Consider the following 23,891-nt stretch of genomic DNA (forward strand, 5'->3'; position numbering starts at 1 on the left):
TCCAATCGCCAACCCGCCCATCTCCCACTGGTCACCGGCCTATCTTTAAGAAATCGTCCGGCAGCCGACGTTTATCATTTTATCTTTTAAGTTAATCAATCATGATTTACTTTTAAAATCAAGCAAGCTCTCAGCGGCTCCGACCATTAAATTATTATTCTTGTGTTGTCATAGTCATCGACCTTTTTTATCTTAACACAGCGTGTGGCTTTCGCTCTCTCCATCCGTCTCTCTCTCTCTCTCTCTGTCTCTCTGTTTCTTTCTTCCTTCTATCTTGCATGACAACAACTTAGTGCAGGGCTTCTTATACATTAAGAGTGAGATGGATTTTGTTTAGTAATTGAGTTTTATATGTATAACAGTATAATATAATCATATCACAATTGTCATGTGCTGTAATACAGTATGTCCCAAAAACAATTACAATCAGATTTTCGCATTGATAACACCCAATGAGATTAAACTGTCTAAATGTTACTTCAGGGTCTTAAAATATAACACCTTAGCTCTATCTTTGCAGAAAACCTCGTTCAATTTTGATAAGCGGTCACAGAGAATATGGATTGTTGTAAAGCATGTCATGAGTCTGATCCTTCCAAGTTTAGCACTTCGATGCTTTTGTGTGTGAATACAATACACAGAACTTGGAGGGAAGAGATTCCTGACATGCTCTACAAAATTCTTCATTTCTCTTTGACCACTGAAGGAAATCGAATGGGGTTTTCTTTAAGATGTGGGCAATGAGTTATAGTTTCATACCCTGAATTTGTATTTCCTTACATTTTGAATATTTGCAAACTTAGCTATTTCGGTTTTTTTTTTAATTGTAATGCAGTTATACATCAAAATTTAATTTCTACGCATTATACGTATGTTATGTAGGCCTACGTGTTGTGTATGTTATTATGTAAACGTATATCATGCATTTGCGTGAACTGTGTTTGTGTGTGTGTGTGTGTGTGTTGTGTGTACATTTTATTTAACAGTTGTAATAATGATATGTTTCTAAATGGAACAGACAATGAATAAATGAATGGATGAATGAATAAATGGACGCCTGCCGGTGTCCCGCATTCGTAGCGGAAGAAATTTCCCATGAGTTATGGCTCGGTCACAAATACAATTAAGGACTGCTACGAACGCCGTACGAACGATTTTTAGATAATTTCGTAAGATCTTCTTAACCCTAACCAGGCTGGGCTTTTTGGGGTGTTCTGTGGCCGTCGATACCGCAATAGCCATAAAAATTGGCGCATGCATTACCTTTGGCGTAATCTACCACATTTTACAAAAACAAATGGAAATTTTCATTATACTAATTAATTATGCTAATATATGCATAAAATCATACATTATGCTCTCAATCAGAAAGCAAAGCTCCTAGAATCCTTATTTTTGGTGATAACATTCTTTGTAGCATTCCTAACAATGTACTTGAAAAAACATCCGGTATCAAACCTAATTCATTATGTATTTTATTGTTTTATGAATTTCTAAGGTATTTCTTTGTTTTTCGACCTTTTGTTTTATCACTTTTTCGCAAAATTTATGACAGAACCTTTTTCAAGCATAATTGTGCTAAAAAATAATTGATTTCAGCCTATGAAAGTGAAAATAATCATATCTTTATGAATAAGGTGAGAAAACTCCATTTGCTCAGACTTTACACACAAAATCACATTATTGAGCCATTTTCGTTCTGACAGGCATGTATAAAAGGTCGTGCAGCGTCGTAATGGTATGTGCGATTTTTGCGAAAATGGTGTCAAAAGATGCGCGACATTTGAAAATAAAAAGTCAGCGAACGGCGCGGTCAAAAAAATTCGCGCGGCGGAATAGTCGTGAAAAATATCGAGGGGGCTGATTCAACCCCACCCCCGGGGTTTTTTTCGTAACCTGGTCGATGGTCTTGTCCAAAAATTTTTAACTTCGTACGAAACCCTCTCTTTGTAAGGCGGCCGTACGAAGGTCGTACGAACCACGTAAGAACTACGCAAGATTTTGTAGGGTCGAGAGACAATACAACTAGAATCCTTAAATTCTTATGATGTTTGCAAGAACGCCTTAAGTCGTTCATAGTGGGCCCTAACGTCTTTCGTATAATAATGTCTTACGAACGGAGATTCGTAAGGCGTTCTTACGAAGAACTCTTCGAGTTTGTAAGGCGTTCGTAAGGGTCTCGTAAGGCGTAGGGACACATTTGTACAATTGTTAAGTTTTAGCAAAGATCGTACACTGAATAAGATGGTCAACTCTCGGTCGAAAAGTGAAACGCTGGCAGGAGTGCTCCAACTAGCGTTCAGCGGGGATAGATTTCAGCGGGTGAAGTTTCCAGGGCATGTACTGTGATGCCTGAGCATGCACATTCGCGATAAATAGTTTGTGTGAGACCAAGACTGGCTAAGACATGAAAGAAGCTTTTTTTTTTGTAGATCTAGAGAATCATGAAGAAATATAGGAATTGTTGCAGTTTATTAATCTGCACCAATAGCTACACATCAGCAGGTTCATCAATATTTCGATTTCTAAGTTTCCAAGTTGGGTTGTATGGAGGTTCCTACTAATACTCTTATTATACCGTATAATAGCCTAGTATATAGCACCAACGTAGCCAGGATTTCACCTTTGCTGAAATACTTCCAAAAAAAAAAAAAATCCCGCAAAGAAATAATAAATAAATTAATTAAATAATGCAGGTAGAGCTAAATCATAAAATTTGTCTCTTATTCCGCGTGTGCATCATCACTCTGTATGTACAAGGTCTAGATAGGGGAGGGTGCTTGGGAAGGGGCGTCCCCTCCCACATTCGACGGAGATTTTGCGTTTTCAGAATTGAAATAGAACGATCTGAGGCACACTTTTTTTGTGTGTGAAAAATTCGGAAATTGCCATGGAGGGGACCAAGGAATGGGAAGGTGGCAAGATATATACGTCTCCCATATTCGAGATATCAACAATCAACGATATATGGCGGACACTTTTGCTGGAATATCTGGAAGTGTATCAAGTCTGTGGAAGGAGACAAAGGAAGAGGATGTGGGAGGGGATAAGCCCTATTCTCCCTCTTACATTCTGTCAACATGAGGGAGATTAATTGCAGTTAAACGTTCTGGTGCACACATTTTGTTGCATATTTGGAAAAGTCTCTATGTTCAAAGCGTGGCCATAGTCTCCTATGCCCCGGCGTAAATCCGTACCGAGTAGTGTGTGTGTGTGGGGGGGGGGGGGGGGGTGATTGATGATAGTCACCATCACATACAATCACGATTACATCCCATAACCGGACTGGCGCAATATTTTTTTTTTTTTTTTTTTGGGGGGGGGGGGGGGCCTTGAGGAGCTTGGTGGAAAGCTTGATGGAGAGCTTGATAGGGTGCTGCCCACCTTTTTTTTTTTCTCTTTTCAGAAGACAAAGGGACTGAATGCTTGCATCCCCAATATTTTTCGCATAAAATATAAGATGGGAGGGAAGTGGTAGCAAAAAATGTGAAGAGTCTTTCTTCTTCTTCTTCTTCTTCTCTTTTTTTAGGCCAAAAATTGCATGTCAGAAAGCGGATAAAGAACTTTTTGTAGCCGTTTCGCTTTGTTATTGTTTTCGTTTTGAAAGACGATTTGACACCCTCACTTGTAAAAACATAGCCTCGCCCTGCATAATTCAAAAATGAGATTAATAAACTGGTAATGGATATTCATTTCTTTGTATGCAATAATGTAGTAGATATTTCCTTATAACTACTAAGTTTCTCAATCTTATTGATTTAAGTCAATTAAAGTAATCATCCCCAGGGGCATCGTTCAGCTCAATCGATGGGGGTGGGCAAACACATATAAAAAAAAAAATCTGTGCGAGAGAGCGGGGCGAAGGGAATGAAAGGGACAGGGGCGGGATCCGTTTTCACGATTGGGGAAGGAAACTTGGAGTTGAAATATTTGTGCGCGGGTGTGGGAGATTTTGATTTTGCATTTTTAGACCTGAAATTCAGTGATCTGGTGTACACTTTTGGTGAAATGTTGTTTTTTTTTCTATAAAAATAAGAAAAAGAAATATTCACCGATAATATTGAATGACAAAATTTTGGAATCTCGTTCCGAGTATGCAACATCCACGTGTATGCCTATTATTAAAGTCAATGATACGTGGAAGTTGTCAGGGGAAGGGGGACGGTGTAGGAATTAAGGGGTAGCCCCCTCCCTAACAGAACGTTTGCATTTCACGATTGACATAGTAAATGGATAGAACCGACAGCGACCGAGCGGGGAAAAGGTAAATTAAAAGAGGATTAGGGAAATTTTACATTTAATAGAATTGAAGTCATGGATCTGATGCAAACTTAAATGAAACATTTTGGAATCCGTCAATCAAAATGTGACAGGAAAAGAACCGAACGTCTTCCAAATCCCGGGTCCAAATCTGGAAGGGGGGGGGGGGGGGGGCGACTGCCCCCATCGCCGGTGCCTAGTACTCAAATAATTCACTCTAATTGTCAAGTATTCAGTTGAATAGAGAACCTAAAGTATAACTCTGAATCAATATTGTGTATTGCCATAATTTCATTGTGGTTGTTTCAATCATGAAAATCCGAATAAGCAGAAGTCCAAAAGCAGAAGTTATAATTAGAATGATAAGCTGTGATATTAGCTGCTAAAGGTCTGTTTATTTTGTTCCTAAGCATAAATACATTATTTTTCTTTTAAAGAAAATGGCAAAAAAATAAATAAAGTGAACGTGTATTATGTCTAAGAAACTTCTGTAATTAAATATGAAATTTAACCTACAATAGGTACCTGTAAAAATATGTTTTAAATCCTTTGTGTGTGTGTGTGTGTGTGTGAGGCAGTTCAAAACTTTTTTTGATTGCTCAAATTCAAAATATGATAAACCTTACAACAATTGTAACATGATTTTTAAGCGAGATTATAGCATTACTACAAAAATCTAACATGTCAGCGGACATGTGAAGTTGACAAAAATTCTTGCCATTTTCTTATGGAGATAAAAATACCCTCATATTTTTAGAGAAAATATGAAATACAACTAAAGTGGCTTCTTTGACTAGTTTTCACTCCGAAAATGTATAATTTCATTCACATAAAGAAGTAATAATTTGAGAGTAAGAGCGCTGAAAAGGCCTTTATTTTAAAATGCCTAGGTTGACACAAGCCTGCCAGGCGTGTTCTGACCACTGTACCGTATGTCCCAGGAAAAATTACAACGGGACCCTCCGCAATGATATCTTTAAAAATATTGAATCAATCCAAATACAAAGTCAGGGTATGAAACTATAACTCATTGCCCACATCTTACAGAAAACCCCATTCGATTTGCTTCAGTGGTCAAAGAGAAATGAATAATTTTGTAGAGGATGTCAAGAATCTCTTCACTTCAAGTTCTGTCTATTGTATTCACACACAAAAGCATCGAAGTGCTAAACTTGGAAGAATCAGACTCATGACATGCTTTCTAACATTTCACATCCTATGTGACCGCTTAACCAAATTGAATGGGGTTTTCTGCAAAATAGAGCTAAAGTGTTATATTTCAAGACCCTGAAGTAGCAGTTAGACAGTTTAATCATATTGGGTGTTATCAATGCAAAAATTTGGTTGTATTTTTTTTTTTTTTTTTTTTTTTTTGGGGGGGGGGGACATACTGTACTGAGTAAGTAGATCTATGTCAGTGCTTCTGATCCGACGCAGGTTCGATTATCCCCGCTGAACGCCAGAGGGCGGCAGCCACTTGCGTTTCACCAGCGGCCGTGTAAAATCAGGAGAGTTGATCATCTTAATTCAGTGTACGATCTTTGGTTTTAGGGGGTATAAAGCCAAACGCGCGAAGTTCAAATTCTCACTATGCATGTGGGTTTCCTACGAGGTGCTGTTGCTACGGACCTCCTACTGGTCATCTTCGTGAACCTCTGCGGGAAATCCCCGCGACTCACCTGGAACAGGTCTTCAACACTCTGAAGGGACTGTCACATCTTTTCGGGCAAGCCTTGATTGTGACTTGCGTGGGACAAATGTTTTCTACCCCCAGGGAGGTCTCTGCAGATTGCCCTCACCTGACAGAATCTATATAGCACGTTGGCATGCTCAAAACTTGCCCAGAACCACGCAGAACACCGTTGGTCCAGTAGGAGGCCCGTAGCTGCTTCAAGTCACAGGCATTTAACACTCTCGAAGTACGTAGGTTGCCTGTAGATCTGTGCCTATTATGCGTCGACCAGCGTTTAATCTGCGGGCATTCTGCGAGAATAATGCAAGTGTTTTACTGATAAGGAACGCTGTCGATACCGATCCATGCCCATTGTAGCTGGTCAGTTCTGCGAGCGAGTAGAAGCTTGTTTACACACAAATTCATTAATAACGGAACGAACCTGCCCTTCCATTAAATTTTGCAGTCCATGGTGGATTCTGGAACAGATACAACGTAAACTACACTTTTCCAAAGAACAACATATTATGCAAGACTATATCGTTCAACGGTGCCCAAATACAACTCATCCCAAAGGTAATTAATCTACCGGGAACTGTCTCCTCCAAGGGTTACCATGGAAACCCTGGGATGCGCACTGAGCCTGAACAATGGACTTGTCGAATTCCAGGTAAACCAGATAGTGATTTATAAAGTTTACGTTGTAACCAAGTGAAATGTTTAACTGATTTCATGTGGTCATTAAGTAGTTCAGCTCGTCGAGTTGGCTAAAATTTGATTACGTTGAGACTCGTAATGTTCTCCCCGTGACTGCTTGGTAAGTAGCTGTATGCCGTCTTTGCATCTCATCTCATTTTCTGCTGTATTTTTCTTGTTCTGTCTGAAAACAACCCAAGTTTTTTTTTTTCTCATTACAGGAGAGGATTCTTACTTTCATAAAATCATAAAAACAACAACAAAGTAAATCTGGATATACCGACGTCTAACTTATTAGAATACAGCGTGTCCCAGAAAAAAAAAACACACGAAACCGAGTTTAATTGCATTTCTTTGCGGTCATAATCATACTAATATATTTGCTTTATGAGATATACATGGTTTGAAAAGATACACTTCTCTTCTTTCATTTCATGCTCAGCTCATTGTTCAAAATTCTTGCATGACTGAGTTAGAACAACAGACAGTAGTGTTACCAAATTTTCATTTGCACGAGCAAATGACGACTTTGAATAAGTTTTTCAGACTTTTTCAGCAATCTTTTGCAAAAAATAAAGTCATAGCCTTAATATCCATTCTTTTTTCCTTTCATAGTTTGTTTTGTTATACACAAGGCTGTGTACATGCGAGTTAAACTGAGATCATAATGCGAAAAATATGATGTGCCTGCGTAAAAGCAAGCTTGTATAGAGCCGCAGGTCCTGTGATAAGATCAGATTAGGGTAAACATAAGTACAGATATATTTTTTTCTTTAGACCATACTATAACTGGGGGATCCAATTAAAACGAACAAAGATCAAATCAAATAAATGTTACTAAATAAAATACAGAATAAAATACAGAAAGGTCACATGTTGCAACTATAACCTACTACAAGTAAGGACATTGAGAGAACAACGACTGAGATTGTAAGGATTTAAGTGGGTGTGGAGGTATAGATGATGACGTAACAGTTTGGCATAAATACATAAATGGAAAGTGGGCTAATAGAATTTTGTCGTGAATACAAAATATACACACAAGGACAATGGAGCTCAGGAATCAAAATTCCAGCGGGGTCCTAAACCATGCAGGCTGTGTGACCATGGTAACAGACAGCTGCCACGCTCAAGAATTCCAACAATCGAATGTAACAATAAATGCTTACCATATGATCATGAGCTTGCCTGACCATGCAGCTAACTACAGAGCAAAGGGTGTTCATCAGCGGAATGTTTCGAAAGGTGGGGCGGGAATAACGGACTGAAAAAAAAAAAGAAAAAAACTTTCTGAGCCCATCCTCCCCCCACCCCCCTCCCCCTCCCCCCCCCAAAAAAAAAAACAAAAAAAAAAAAAAAACAACAACAACAACAAAACACGACTTTCTATGTAACATTTCGAGCAGTCAAATTGGCATGGTATATGAATTAATTTTCTCTAATGCTATTGTCATCCAAATTTTTTCGTACATTCATTTTTTCTTCTTTTTTTTTTGGATCAAAATATGTCATCGCGCCCATGACCTTTTCCATTCATACTTAGTGTGTGTAGAGGTGAACATTTTAGTGATACCGGTTTCATGAAATCCTATTCCAGGCTTTAATTTCAATCATTGAAAGAACCCAAATCAGAAAAAAAAAATGGTCTTTTTATCTTATTTTGAATGTGTTACGTGCGATATAAATATTTTTTTTTTCCTTGATAGCGTAATGTCTTGCTGGGAAAATATTAGGGTGTACATTGTTCTATTTTGCATTTTTCCTTAATCACGTAGAGAATGCAACGCGAACAGGGATGATACACACAAGGATAGTGTTTGATATGGTCATTTACCTTCAGCGTGGCTCCTTGACAAAAAGTTGGCGAAGGAGAAAGGGTGTAGAGCCCACAAATGTAGAAATCGTCCACAAACGTCAAAATTACCACAAATGTCATAACACATCAACCACAGATGTCAAAACTAATTGCCTGCATTAAATTAATGAAAAATAGTTAGTTATACTATATGATGTCATCAAAGTTTGTCTGTCCAGGGAGGTGGGAAGAGACTCTTCCCCGACGCCCCTGGTCTGTCTGTCCGTCTGTCTGTTATAATGGGATGAAGTTTGATCTCAGATTTACACACAAATGTCATAACGCGTCAGGCGCAAATGTCAAAACTCATTGATTACATTATAATAGTGTTCATGTACATAGCACACATTTACGTGAGATTACACCATAATTTTCTGAGTTCACTTAGTAACTTTTGCGGAAGCTCTTCTTTTCTTTTCCTCGTGGGTTGACGGATATAGGGGCACCGCTCCCCCCTATATGTTTTTGGTCGCAGTGCTCACAGGCTGATGACTTTATATGTATATGCATGTATGTATTATATATGTATATATGTATATATATATATATACATATATATATATATATATATATATATATATATATATATATATATATATATATATATAAAGAGTTTGTTTGCAAAAACCGATAAGTCCATATTTGTCAAATGGAGATATTTGCGATTAAAGGTCAAGAAAAATAAAGAGAATAATAAGAAATTTTTTGCTTCTTTTGACCATAACTTCAAAAATATACCTTTATATCTAGTGACCAATGTATCATTTAAAAGGTATTATTTTGTACTTTATGACAGAGACCGTACTTCAAAATCTTCAAAAATGGACTTATCGGTTTTTGCAAACAAACTCTTCATTATATGATATATATATATATATATATATATATATATATATATATATATATATATATATATATATATATATACATATTCAGGTTTTCCAGGTCAAATGTCCACCGAGATAAACCAAATGTCATATAGGTAGTTCCAATGTCCATACAGCTGAATAAATGAGCATGACAGAATATGGTATCAAATTAGACAATTCAAATGTCCACTTAGGTATGAAATGTCTGCATCGTATCAGACAAGAGACAATGCAGTTCAAATGTTGCATAGCAAAATATTACAAAGAATAATGCTCTGGAAAACCAATGTCAAACAATGTTTTCAAATGTATATTACCTACAAATACAGTGCTTTTTTTAATTACAAAATCATTATTTCACATAAATGTAATTGTATCGTTTAGGACATGTTTCCAAGTGAAATGTCTACTGGCTCAAACGCATTGTTCAAATGTCCATGTACATTGTAAGAGAGATGAATGAATGTCCACACTACAATACAGTTAGCAATAGGCACTTCAAATGTCCTTATAGGTATGGAATGTCCATGTAGCACATGTCAAAATCAGACTTGGCAGTTTAAATGTCGCATAGCCAAATAAGTATCCAAATGACTGGAGCAATATCCATACATCAAATGCCAGACTACAATGGCAAGAAATATGAAATTTATTGAAATCTTTGCACACCTACAAAAAAATACCGAAAAAGAAAATATTTGTGAATCTAATGATAAGAATTCCATCGCATATCTCATAGTTTTTAAGAATAGAACTGTTCAGGCTCGAACTATTTACTTTCTTGGTCAGAACAAAATACAGGAAGTCACTCTTCTTGAAAATGATTCTTAACTCTTTTGCATCACCAGATGAAAACGTGATATACTTATTTTGTTCATTTTCTTGCAGTTCATAGATAATTTATTTACCTGTCATATTACTGAAAATGCAAAATTGCTTCTCAAGTTTCAAACTTTTAAATTATTGTTTCAACACTCTTTTGAATTCCCTAGATGAAAATAGTGTTTTTCAGAAAAAGGAAAAAAATGAGTGAGACTCGCTTTGTTTTTATTAAAGTCATGCCAGAATGTCTCTAAATGAAAACGCAACTGTCTGCGCCTGCTAATGTTCATCACGATGTCATATTCTTGAGAAGGATATCTTTGCTGTGTTTTGGAGTCAACTAATATCTAAATTACTTAAGTGGCATCTGAATCACCTATGAATGACGCGATATGCCCTCATTGACCTTAGGTGACGCGATAATTTACATTGTGTGAATATTTGACATGGCTATTAACATCTTACTTACCTTACAGGATATTGGTTCGCTGTTAAGGTGGACATTTGAATTGCCTAATGTGACGCTTGATCTGATATTGCGGATATTTGACCTGGAAAACCTGTGTACTTTTTTTTTTATTATAACAATGCTGACAGAATAGTGATCGGCATGGCTTTTTGAAGGTTAACAGTTTTTGAACGACAGAAAATGTGGCATTCGTGGTATTGACGCCTATTTTTCAGCACATTGTAAGCACACATTCACGAACACATCATTGGTTCCTGTGTAAAGTTAAATTTTGTACACAGGGTTCAAATTTGACACAAATGTGGAACTTAACTTTGAAATTAATCATGGATTTAATGAAACTGATTCATGTTTTCATATTCAAATCACCTCCAAATACTTTATACTATTCAGATATTAATCATATCAATGACAGTGTTATCTGATGTATAGCTTTGGAATTATTAAGCATCAAAAGCTGGAAAAGTTTTTTTTTTTTTTTTTTTTTTTGTTGTTGTAAGGCCCAGTATATATCATATTCGATTTTTCATGTTTTCTTTGTTGGAAATTGGTCATTTTTATCCTGTAATTGTCATATCAAACATAACATATATTACATTTCAACTCTGAGTATTTTCTTTGATTGCAATTTTGTATTGAGTTTGTGTTCGTATGTGTATTCAAATGACTATTACGCCTGTATAAGAAGTGAAACAAATGAAATGAAATGAAGTAGCATTTTCCTGACTGTCGACGCATCATGAGATTTAGGTGTGGGTGTAGCTCGACTAACCAAAACAGTTTTCTAAATTGGTAGCGTCGACGTTACCCTGGCGACCTGACAGAGTGTTCTGCTGAGTAAAATGTCCTCCCAGTTCTTCAGTGGTGATACTGGCTCTTTCCTTATGGATGGCCGCTGACACAATATTCAACAAACTTATTTAGATATTCAAAATTCAATTTTGTTCGCTCAAAAATGTCCTTCTTCGTATTAGGACTGATTTTTAACTTCATTTTGCAGTGCATTATTAAATACTAAATTATAAAAAAAAAAAAAAAAATAAGGATTTAATGATCGAACAATATATTAGATAGACCACCTTTATGGCGCTTCTTTTTTTTTTCCGACTTTAAATGACGCGATTTTCGATTTGAATTTCAAACACATTAGCAAAAAAAAAAATAAAAATCGATAAATGTTATCATTTACATTTGATTCTCGTGAGTAAATGTTTGTGAAATTTTCAGAATTTCTACAAATTACACGTGTAAAGGAAAATCAAATAATTCACACAGTTGCGATACTTTGGTAATTTGAATTCCCAATGTATCCAGTCATTGGGTAAATTTTGTAAAGAGCACTTTATTCTTAACATGTCTGGTATGCACTATACGAACACTAGCTATTATCTTATCTTTATTATTGTTATTATCATCATTATTTTATTTTCATCAATGTTATTATTGTTATAATTATCATCATTAGTAGTAGTAGTAGTAGTGTTAGTATTAGTAGTAGTATTATTAGTATTAGCATTATCATTATTACTATGATGATTATTATTAGTAGGAGTAGTAGTAGCAGTAGTAGTATATAGTGGTAGTAGTAGTAGTAGTAGTAGCATTATCATTAGTATGATTATTGTTATTACTATCAATGCTATTATTATCATTACTGTTATCATCATTATCATTATCTAAATAATTACTCTCAAAACATGGATGGTGTTAGCCTATAATTATTTGTGAGTGTAAGCTTAAAAACGTTAATCAATTTAATCAAACAGATTGCTGGAAAGAGCCGTGCCAGAATGGCGTTTGCGAGGAAACCAAGACTAATTTCGACTGCCACTGTACTGAGGGGTTTACCGGAGACGTCTGTGAATTAGGTAAGACTAAACAAAGAATACGCTCTTTCTTTCAATCTCGAAATAGGTGTTTGATGTCGCTCACTAGGAATTAATCATTATCTTTATCTACGAATTGACATCGTACCGGACGCCCAAGGAGCTTTGAAAACAAACGAACACAAAAAAAAAAACGAAAAAAAAAACAGTCGCCTTCTCCAATTTGATTACAAAATAGAGAAATAAGGCTACCTACCAGCATTCATTTTTCAATTCTACTTTCTTGACGTGTAGGCATACATTACGTCTAATGTCAAATTTTTCCTTTTAATTGTGACCCTGCACTTCAAAACAAACAAAAAGTCGCCAGACATGAATTTTTAGTTAAGACTAAATTCTGAAAGAACAGACTTTAAGCTTTAAAATGATGTATAACTCAATTCAAATGGACTCTCCTAACCTATCTTAATATTGGAAAGAAAGCACAAACTCAGGAAAAGCGTGAACTGAGAAAAGAGGCTCTGAAGTACAGTGTCTATTCAAGCGCTTAATCTTTACCAAACCGTGCTGGCTGTGCGATGAATGGGACAAAAAAACAGGAAGTAAAACACCAGGGTAACAACAATGAAGGGATTATTAGATTAAACTGAAATTAAGCATGCCTCATTAACACATTCTGTCCATAATTAATGCCAACTTTCAAAGCAGTAGCGCTATCCTTTCAAAAGTTATTAGAGTTAAAAGTGAAGAGTGTGGACAAGGTTTTTCAGAAATGAAAAAGGGATTCTAAAGACACACCTAATCACACTATTCTACCAAAAATGTTTGAGATAAACTGCTAAAAAAAAAAAAAAAACACACACACACACACACACACTTTCCTGCCCGTTTTATGATACCAAATTTTAGCATGATGTAAAATAAGACCCTCTCTTTCAGAAAATATGAAAAAGTCAAGATCGGCTAGGTTGACCCATTTCACTTATTTTTCAGTCCTCACGCAAAATCAGTGTGTGCGACTTTATGTTCGTTTTGAGGTGCACGGTCACAATTTTAATAGTTTAACCTGTGTGATTATAACCATAATAGGTAAGGTTAAATGATGTATACCTGTGTTTATATTATCATAACACTGAGGAGAATGCCTGCATGCCAGACATGTCTTTCTTTCTTTCTTTATTTATTTTTTTCTTTTCTTAAAATAGATTCATGTCATAATTGTATTCTCTCGGTAGTTATGTTCAAGAGATTTCTCTTTACGATCTCAATTAATAAGTTGCATGGTCAGGAGATACTTTGTCGTATATGCCCGTATGGATAGTTTATGTTTCTTTTATTTTCCTTTTAATTATCATTATTCTTTGAACATGTCATCAATACGAGGAATCGGCAGTTTAAGGTGCATAATGATATATTGATGTGTATTTATATCATAATTCACCGCCTCCACATTGTGTCCTAAAACATGTTTTAAAAGATGACGCTGTCACTGAAAGTGGGTATCAGTTTTTAATTAGAAAGTGTTGATATTGCAGCCATAATGCAACTTAATATTACCATTCATTCATTCATTCATTCATTCATTCATTCATTCATTCATTGTTTTAACTGTAGTGTTTCACACCCTGCCCCCCCCCCCCATTTGTCGCAGAGCATGACCTGGTAGAGATGAAGTGCTTAAATAGCTCCTCTACTTTGCAGCGTCTCTTCTCAGTATAGGGCCTATCACTTACTTTTCCAGAGGATTTACTTTCTTTAATTAGATAAGTTGGGAGAGTCCATTTGAATTAAGTTGTACACAATTTGAAGCTTAAAGTCCTTTCTTTCATAATCGGCCTTTATCTAAAATCTTTTTCTTAGTATTGGCGTGCAGGGTCATGTATGGAAAAATATGTTACACGTATTCCAGAAGAACAGATACAGATAAGTAAGATATGATTTATGATAATGAATGGGTGAAATTGGCAGTTATAATTGTTAAACAACATAAATTATTAAAATGTTTTCCACGCAGGTACGCCGACAGACAAGTGGACAGAATCTACCAGCGATGGATCATCTGGGATCACAGTTGAGAGGAACACCTCTTCTCCAACACTGACTTCTGTAACACAGAAAGAGGGTCTCCGTGAGACGGGCGAGTCAGCCACTACGAGGATGGTGTCTGAAAGCACACCCGACGGGACCAGGTCAAGTACTCACTCCGGGTCGACGACGGAGTGGATGTCGACGGTTCAGACAACCACGAAGGAGACCGCTACCTCTAGTACAGGGTGCGCTGATACATCTGCGGCCGTTGCGAATTCTCATGTCACAGCAGGTATGAGTTGAATGATCAACACTCCGAATGTTCTTTTCTCTGAGATTTCAAGTTTTTCTTTCGTTTATATCTAAACGCTAAGTAGAAATCAGTTCCATCTATATAACTTCACACTATTCAGTCAATCACTACTTTGCTACATAACTCTACCGAAAAAAAAAGAGAAATGGGAAATTGAAAAGATCTCGACAAAACACTGGAATCATGGAGAGAAATGTTCAAAACACAGTAATTATTATATTCTTACCAATGAAATGGGGTTGTAAAGAAATCTTTATAGCTATTGTCTATTATCTCTCTTTATGATTTTTTTTTTTTTTTTAGAGTAGGTAAGGAAATAATGATAAAGCCATGCAGTTCCCCTGACTCCTGCATATCAATGTTGAAACAAGTAGTCAACATGACGTGAACGATGAATATGTACAAAATATATGAGTTCATATCCAATTTGTGCTTCCTGTAGTTTTGTAACTGATGAAGATAACATTTCACAGAAAAAAGTGAAACAATGAATTAGAACACTTGACATTGCTCAGTAAACCCTGCAGGAACTGCGAGACGTTTTGTAAACTACCGTATATTTCGTACATTTATTATTTTCGTATCTGATGTGCACAGGTATTTGTACTGGGTGTGTACATCAGCACGGAAATATACGGTAACTCATAAAACGTATATTTAAAAAAGGTACTTATTTCAAGAAAGTTACTCGACTTGTTTGCAACTATAACAGTAAGGGAAGTTTTATAGCTACCTTCCTTATTCAAAACTAGTATGTCTTCATTTTGTGTCATTCCTGAAACACGTGGAAAGCTGAAATCAATGTGGAACTTATTTAAAGTTAAAATGAAGACATACAAAAGGATAGCCGATTACTAAAATTTACCTCACAAACAAATCTAAGCAGTGTCGGACATGTGAAAAGCCTGTATCAGAATGAATTGATTCTTAAACGCATTAATGATATTAATGTAATGTCTCCATGCACCACAACTGATGCATTTACATGTATGCTAGAATCGTGTTTCTGTTGTTAGTGTTTCTAACTACACAATGTTTAATGTATGTGCCTCCGAATTCATCCTGCTTATAATAAAAACGGCAAAGCCAAGCGAAGCAAAGAAACACATGCGTGCATGTTTATGTCTTTCTCTGTCAACGATAACAGCCTTGTTTTGTTGTATTTTTATAATTTGAATAGATCGTGTCAATTATAAACAATGTGATAACAACACACATTGCTTTGTATCTTTCGCGACTGCATAATGGGGATAGGGGTCTTGAGATGATTTACTAAATTGCATTAGAATGTGCCCGTGACACACTTTTTCTTCTTTTTCTTCTTCTCCTGTCACATATGCAACTATGTATTGTCTCACAATAGTGTTATGTGCTACCAATCTTTACTCGCAATACGCGTGTTTTGAAAACTTGATAAAATGTCATGAAAAAAAGTCTTAATCTACAATTACTTGTTGTTTGCTATCATTATTGTTACATGTATTCTATTTTGGTGTGTGTGTTTGTATGAGTTTATTGTTCATCTCTTGGGCAGACTCCACTGAAATCACATGCAACAAAGAGAAAAAGTACTCTGGGATGTGTCCTACAGGGAAAACCTTGCCACTCCCTGTCAACCAGTCTTTCGTCCTCGACATAGTGTGTGCAGTGAGAGACCAGTGTGGTGATGATGACCTCATCTGGTTGGACTGCACATGTTGCTGGCCGTCGGACAGGACATCATGGACCTTTAGGGACTGGGACAGACAAGGTGACTGGCGATGTGGGTTTCCAACTAACGGCAACAGTGTCCTGTTCAACAGTCTCAGTCTCTTTACAGAGCAGCCTTTTAGTAAGTACACATGTCTGCCCTGTAGGTCTATATTACAACACTAAGCAAAAGTGTCTAACCTGGTCTTGCATGGAATGGGGAGGGACGGTGAGAAGGTAGAATCTAATAATAGGCCTACTATAAGATTTACTTTCAAAGATCATGTTCAAATCTACCAGCATTCTATAATGAATACGTTGGTTTCATGTCCTCCATGAGACTGATCTCTTGATATCAATGAGTTTGACTTTTTTTTTTTTTAAGGACAGCAATTAGTCTATGTTCCCATGATTTTTCTACTTGTTTTTTTTTTTCCTGTTCGTTTGTTTGTTTGTTGTTTGTTTGTTGTTGATTCCTTTTTTTTACAAACTGCGCATTGATTTTATGTACCCTGGTATCTCAAATCTATCATCATTAGTAATTTAGAAAAAAAAAAGAATATTATTTGGGGTGATTACATCATTAATCTTTTTTTAGATTCCTGCATCATCCATCTGTGAAGTTGGGGGATGCAAGAAAATTTTCTGTGATTACACTATAATGTCACTGAATATTTCATATTATTCGGATGATACTCATGGACAATTCAGTCCTCAGTCATCGTGAGTACTTTCCATTTTGCTATGTATCGAAATGGATAGTTTACATTAGAACATTTACATTAGAATACCTCTAAAAGCAAAGCTGAGAATTGCACAAGAATAGATTATCAATTTTGATAGTTGATCCGGATCACCCCCCCCCCCCTTCCCATGTCTGCAGGAGCATGGATTGTTTCATTTTCGTTTTTTTTTTTGTTTTTTTTTTGTTTTGTTTTGTTTTGTTTTGTTTTGTTTTTTGGGGGGGATTCTTAAACATTGGTAGGCTCTCTGAGTCCATCATGAAGGCAAGATGGCGCGCTTGCTTTTGCGACCGTCATAGTTTCAGTAAGCACTGTTAGCCAGAGAGTAAGGTGAGCAGAAACGGCTGGTCGGCCTCAGGCGGCAGTGACGGTATGTTTTGATGATCAAGGAAGCGAATTATGCAGATAAAATGAACCCAGTACTATGATAAACGATGGAAATCACAACTGGTGTGGAAATGATCTGTAAGGCGGTCAAGCTGAGCTCCGGCATTTTTTTTTTTTTTTTTATTTGAGATGGTTCAATATTTTTTGTTTGAAGGTTATATCATTTTTTAATTCATCATCTCTGCAGTATTTGCGCAGAGTGAAGAGGATCTCTGGTGCGCCTTTTATATGACATCTGAGCTCAGACCGGGTATTTAATGTTATGATTTGTTGTGGACATGAGCGTCGATGCTTCGGATTGTCGTCTGTTGGGTGGTGATTTGGGGAGCAACAAAATTTGGAGGGTGTCGGGGGGGGGGGGGGGCATCGTCCGTGGTTTACGTGTTCTTGAACACCTCTTGAGAGCGTGTGATTTTCATTTTTTCTTTGCTTTACGTGCAGATGATGTTGTTTATGAAGATAAACATATTATGCGTCTTTTGTTTACATCTGTGTTTCTACATTTTTTTTGACATCCATCTGACCAAGCATAACTATTTAAAACCAACAAGAAGTAGTACGCAGTAATTTTGTGTGAGGGCTCAAAACAGGTATAAAACGGGTCAAACTGATCAATCTGTATGTTTTCATGTTTTCTGAAAGAGAAAGTCTTCCTCTGAAGTATGCTTTTGTTTGAGATCATAAAATGAATTTAAATTGCGTTCTTAGCAGATTTTCGAGAAAAAATTTTTCTTCTATGATAGCGCTATGAGGACTGTGCTTTCATTTCTAACCCTCTACACGCTCATCACTTGCATCTGTACAAACTTTTAAAAGGATGGTGCTACTGCTTTGAAAGTTTTTTTTATTGATTTTCAAAAACAAATCATACATAACATTAAAACAATCAAAGCAAAAAATAAAAATAGAAATAAAACAAAAAAAAAAAAAGCAGCCATACCAAGTATTTCACAAATAGCAGTTGTCACCTATTTTCACAAATCATCTTAAGCAAAATAATGTAGGATTACGAGAGATGTCCCAAGCAAACCGCCGACTAGCCCGCGAACACGCCAGGTTACATTAAAAAATATATATATATAACTTATTGAAGATGAGGGGTTTTTCAATTTATAGATAAAGATACGAATACATGGCTACATGTATTTGACAATAACAATTAAGCTTTCCTCTTTAACTAATTAATACAATGTCCCATAAAACATCATCCACAGACCCGTATGGGCAATGTAGCCTTAAAAACCAAAAAAGTTTTTGAATCACCCAATTCCACAGAACAGATAAAATAACCAACTTCTTGAATTATACATAATACAAAATTATGGCTGATTCTGCAGAAACATGTAAAATACATACACATTGTATACCATAAAAACATGCCAAGGTTAAAACTACTCATACAGACCCATGTGAGATGTCGTCTGCAAAACTAAAAATACTGCTTTGAAAGTTGGCATTAGTTATAAATAGAATGATTGTGTAGATCACGGTGAATCTAGTGTAATCTGATAATCACTTCATTGTTTCTGCTGTGAAGATTAACATTTTTTTTTTTTTTTTTTTTTTTTTGGGGGGGGGGGGTCCCATTGATTGCAAATAGAAAAGGTCACAGTGAGATTCAGCGCTTGAATAGACCAGCACCTACAGTCACAGGACTCCCAACATGACGAAGTCCTCGAGACCTGAGGTGTTCTTCCGTATATCAAAATGTCGCTATAACCGAACGGTTAAACAATACAAAAATATAGAGCTGATACTGATGTCGCCTGAGTTTTTACTCTGTTGTAACAGGAGTTCGCTATATCGAGTGCACTGTACACACGTTTGTCCTTGTTTCGACTATTTACATAATGTAGATACAATGTAGGTTAGGAGAGTCTATGGTATTGAGTTGTGCATTAATATGAAGATGAAAGTCTGTTCTTTCAGAATCTGCCCTCAGATAAAGCTTTGTGCCTGGCGACTTTTTGTTGGTTTTGTAATGCAGGGTCACATACCATATTGTATTTGCTTTATTTGATTTTTGTGAATTTTTGTTTTTGTATTGTCTTATCACCTGGTTATAGAGCATTTGTAATGTGAATAAAAAATAAACGGAATGAAAATTGATAAATCTGTTACTTAAGTTAGCCATTAAACAGATAAGCATTTAAAGGTTTTGTTGCTGTTGCTATTGTTGTTTTGTTGTTCTTATTCCAGACGTAGTATTTTCCCCTCAATCCCTGTTTCTGATTCTGATAATCGTTTCATTTGTATCCTTCCTCAGACCTGCATTACGACAGCGGATCTGAATGGAGATGTCTGGCCGTAGAGCTGGTTGATGGCGCCCTACAGTTCTCTGCTCTCACCTGTTCCTCAAACGAACAAATAGCTCGCAAAGTTTGCGTGTGATCCTTGTTACACTGCAATAATCAGCTTCTAGTCTCGCAATTTATGTCGCTATCGGAATGCCGACCAAGTTACGAGTAAGCATTAACAATAATTATATTCAAATGCATCCACTTATAATCACATACACACAATGCATAACAAGAATTGAACTTTGCACAAGTGCCTATACATTTTCTGTATTTTTTTTTTAGACACACAAGTCAGCTATGTACCACAACGATGAGTGTGTGTGTGTGTGTGTGTGTGAACTTTTTTTTTTCTTCTAAATATAGCATGACTTTTGCTTTACTGTACGCTGTTGAGAATTGAGTAATTTGCCAGTGGTTAAGTATAACAAATGTTTTACTCGCTGTCGTTGAGAGTTTTACAGTCCTAGGGGAACTTGAGGGATTGTAAACTCGAGAAAATGTCTTTCAAAGTTAACTTTAGTACATTGTTCTTGCTTTGTTTTCTTAATTAAAAAAAAAAGATTACTACGTCGTTTATTAAAAAAAAAAAAAATGCTTTTTGAAATATCACAACGAAATGAATACTGAATACGCAGTCTCATAATCTTACAAGCAACCATGATTAAATCCTGTGACGATGTCAACAATAGGGTCCTATTGAACTATATGTACACGTGATAGCGAACCTTTTTTTTTTTTCTCAAGGGAAGAGATTTCCCGTGAAATGGCAAACAAGTTCTATTACCATCGTAAGGCATTTGTTCATGAGGCACAAGCTACGTGTAAATACTTCTGAATAGCTACTATGGTTTCGGGCCATGGGGCTTAGCTTGTAACTTGAAAATGTCTATCAGAGGAAGTTCACTTTGAAGGTAAGCCTACAATGTATATAATATGCCTTGATTCCACTCTTAACTTGAGTTTGCTCTTAGGAAAACATACATATAAAATATCGTATTAAGCGTCGGTTGGTATATTGAAATCATGGCAATTTTTTTTTTTTTTTTTTTTTTTTTTTTTAACGTTGGCTAAATCTACCTATATCAGTTGTTATGTAATTAGACACTGGTAGTTTTTAACTCCTTATGTGCCACGGTCGCACGTCCGACTCAATCGACGGCGTGCCAACTTCGCATATTCTGCTCAAGCACAAACCTGTCAGAACCGATCGATAAATCGCCAAATGCCGCAGTACGATGAAAGCATTTCTCGCACTTCGTGCCTCTCACATATAGCTTGCATTTTATGTTGCGATTGACTGACCAGCAGTCTTTCGTGGCTGGATTTGTGTTTAAATTCTAAGTTTCTGTCACTGTTTTGTGTGAACAAGTCGTGCCTTTACAGTAGTTTAGCTACATGTCATTTGAAAGAGAAAAAAAATCATACATTTGTCATACAATATACATCAAAGCAAAGCTTAGCATTTTCTCACTCACTATAATGTCCAGCTCAACAGAAATTTATAGAAGTAACATAGATTTGAACAGAATGTTTTCTCTGAGTTGGTGTCTCAGATTATCTGTGGCACACAGTGGGTTTACACCATGCCACATAAAAAAAATTAAAACAAGCTTGATGGCGGACTGGTAGGAAGCACGGCATTTTCAAACACAGTTTTATCAGATACTATATGTGGTCTTTTCTATGCACTTTTACATCCACTCTGAAAACGCAAATACTTTACTTAACACAATTCTGAAAATTGACTCTGAGAGCGCCAGTACGGTATACTGTTTTTAGTATTACAAAGGATGTATTCATTCTCTTTTCTTCTTCTTCTTCTTCTTCTTCTTCTTCTTCTTCTTCTTCTTCTTCATCTTCTTCTTCATCATCATCACCCCAGCGTGTTCTGTCTGAATTACAAGACATGCTTGTCAACTTTATTTGGTGTAACAAAAGACATCAGTTAAAGAAACAAACCTTGTTTCAGGAGTGTGAAAAAAGGTGGACTTGGTCTAGCTTGTCTCCAAGCACGAATTTATACCTTTCGCCTTAGGTTTGTCCAACGATTTCTGAACCTCTTTCCTCACCTCGCGTACAAAATGTGCTCATACAATCTCCAAAAGTACAAGAATCTCAAACTAGACTCTCAACTCTTCTTCACTAATCTAGAACCAAAACATTATCATAGCCTGTCACCCTTTCATGCTGAACTACTAAGTGCTTGGAGAATATCCGGAGCTCACATTGAAGCGTCGTCCCTCTCCTTCAACCATGTGATGAACACACCCCTGAACCATCCACTACTAATTCCAAGTTCAGTAGTAGGTCACACGGCTTTCCCCGCCAGACTCTTCGCAAGTGGTACCAAACTCGTCAAAGATCTCATCAATCCGACCCATGGCAAGTGGCTCCCAGCCAGCGGTGTCAAGCTCCCCCCACTTCTACGACGATCTGCACTCCGCCTTCTTGATCACGAACTTTCCCACCTACACGAATCTCTCATCGAACACTTCCCTGCTCTCTTCACCACTGACGGACTTCGATTGCCCACACAGGCATTGTTTCCCCACTTCCGGCCAGAACCAGTGACAATCGAAACTTCCTTATCATGCCCACCCGTTCCATATATCGCATCCTGAACAAATCAGTGAACTCGTTGCCGTCATTCACCTCAACAGCCTGGCATGAAAACGGCGTGCTGTCACCAACAAAGACAATTCACTGGTCTGACATTCATCGTCCCCCGTCCTCCAAACGAGATGGAGATATACAGTATAAACTGTTGCACAATGTCCTGCCACCACTCACAGTCCTCCACCACTTCAACCCTGATATTTCACCAATGTGTGGATGGTGCGACGAAAGGGGGACCAATCTTCATCTGTTTCTCACCTGCGAGGCCATACAATCTGTCTTGGACCTTCTCCACAACCTGCTATCGCGTCTTCTGCCTACGATTATATAAGCTCGACTTCGACCTCTACTGGACACTGGTCCCACGCGCGCAAGGTCGAAGCAGGGAAGCCGTGTGCCTAGCCAATTATCTAGCCTAAAGAGCACCCTCTATTGGCTCTATCGTACTTCTCGGTTCCTAAACCCGATCCCCTTTGACAACAAAAATAAAGAACACGATCACTCTTGAATATGAATTTCATAAGCTACAGAACAACACGAGCACCTTCACAAAACGATGGTCTCATAATAACTCACTCTTCACGATGAACGGGGAAAACATCACATGGTTGATATAATAATTGATATTATTGTCAATATTATGACCTCCATTTTGCTTTTGTGTCACTCTCAGCCCAACATATTTTAAGCAAAAGTATGAGAATTTTTCATGCTGACTATAAGCACAGCTTATTGTTTGATTTGGCGGCCATATAGGGCCAGTTTCCACCTACCATTGATTGACACTCCTGATCTGTATTAAACACCTCGATTTTAATAATAATAATAAGTACAGCATTTGTAATGCGTCTTCGATCTAGTATCCTATTCTGAGGCGCAGAGGGACGTAATTATAAAAAGAATAGCATACATCGTAGCGTGTACATAAGAAGGTTTACTGCATTATAGAAACGGCAAACCACCCGTGATGTACCAAATGCAAAAAAAAAAAAGGAAAATATCGAAGACGAATAATTATGTTTCCCGCTTAAAATAATTTGTATGCATGTATTATTTATATAATGTTCCAATGTGAATAGCATGCAAGTGTGATGTAAACAAAGTATCTTTTTGAAAAGCCACGAAGTTTTCCCTTTCTTCGGTGTAAAGCTTATTGCCTCCCCATAACGCCGCACAATATTTTGCGATGTTTATACATTATCCGCTGTTACCACAGCATGTACGCCATAACCTGGCCAAATAAGCATGCCAGAGTCATTCATGTATACCCGCTGAAAACAGCTAACTAGTTTTCAACAACACCGTCATGAGCATTCTACTAACAAGCTGACTCCAGCACTTTTGTA

At 36.9% G+C, this 23,891-nt stretch overlaps 1 protein-coding gene across 1 annotated transcript; it reads left to right on the plus strand.

Moving 5' to 3' along the window:
• The first annotated feature begins 5,850 nt into the window (after window positions 1–5,850).
• Window positions 5,851–20,020, plus strand: LOC140240207 (uncharacterized). The gene is made up of 7 exons (XM_072320000.1): window positions 5,851–5,948; window positions 6,421–6,602; window positions 12,410–12,511; window positions 14,484–14,789; window positions 16,345–16,641; window positions 17,817–17,879; window positions 19,896–20,020. Exons 1-7 carry the CDS (start codon window positions 5,851–5,853, stop codon window positions 20,018–20,020), a joined length of 1,173 nt encoding a protein of 390 aa, XP_072176101.1.
• The last annotated feature ends 3,871 nt before the right edge of the window (window positions 20,021–23,891 follow it).

The sequence above is a fragment of the Diadema setosum genome, chromosome 16 (genome assembly GCF_964275005.1).
Source record: "Diadema setosum chromosome 16, eeDiaSeto1, whole genome shotgun sequence".
Taxonomy (NCBI): Eukaryota; Metazoa; Echinodermata; class Echinoidea; order Diadematoida; family Diadematidae; genus Diadema; species Diadema setosum.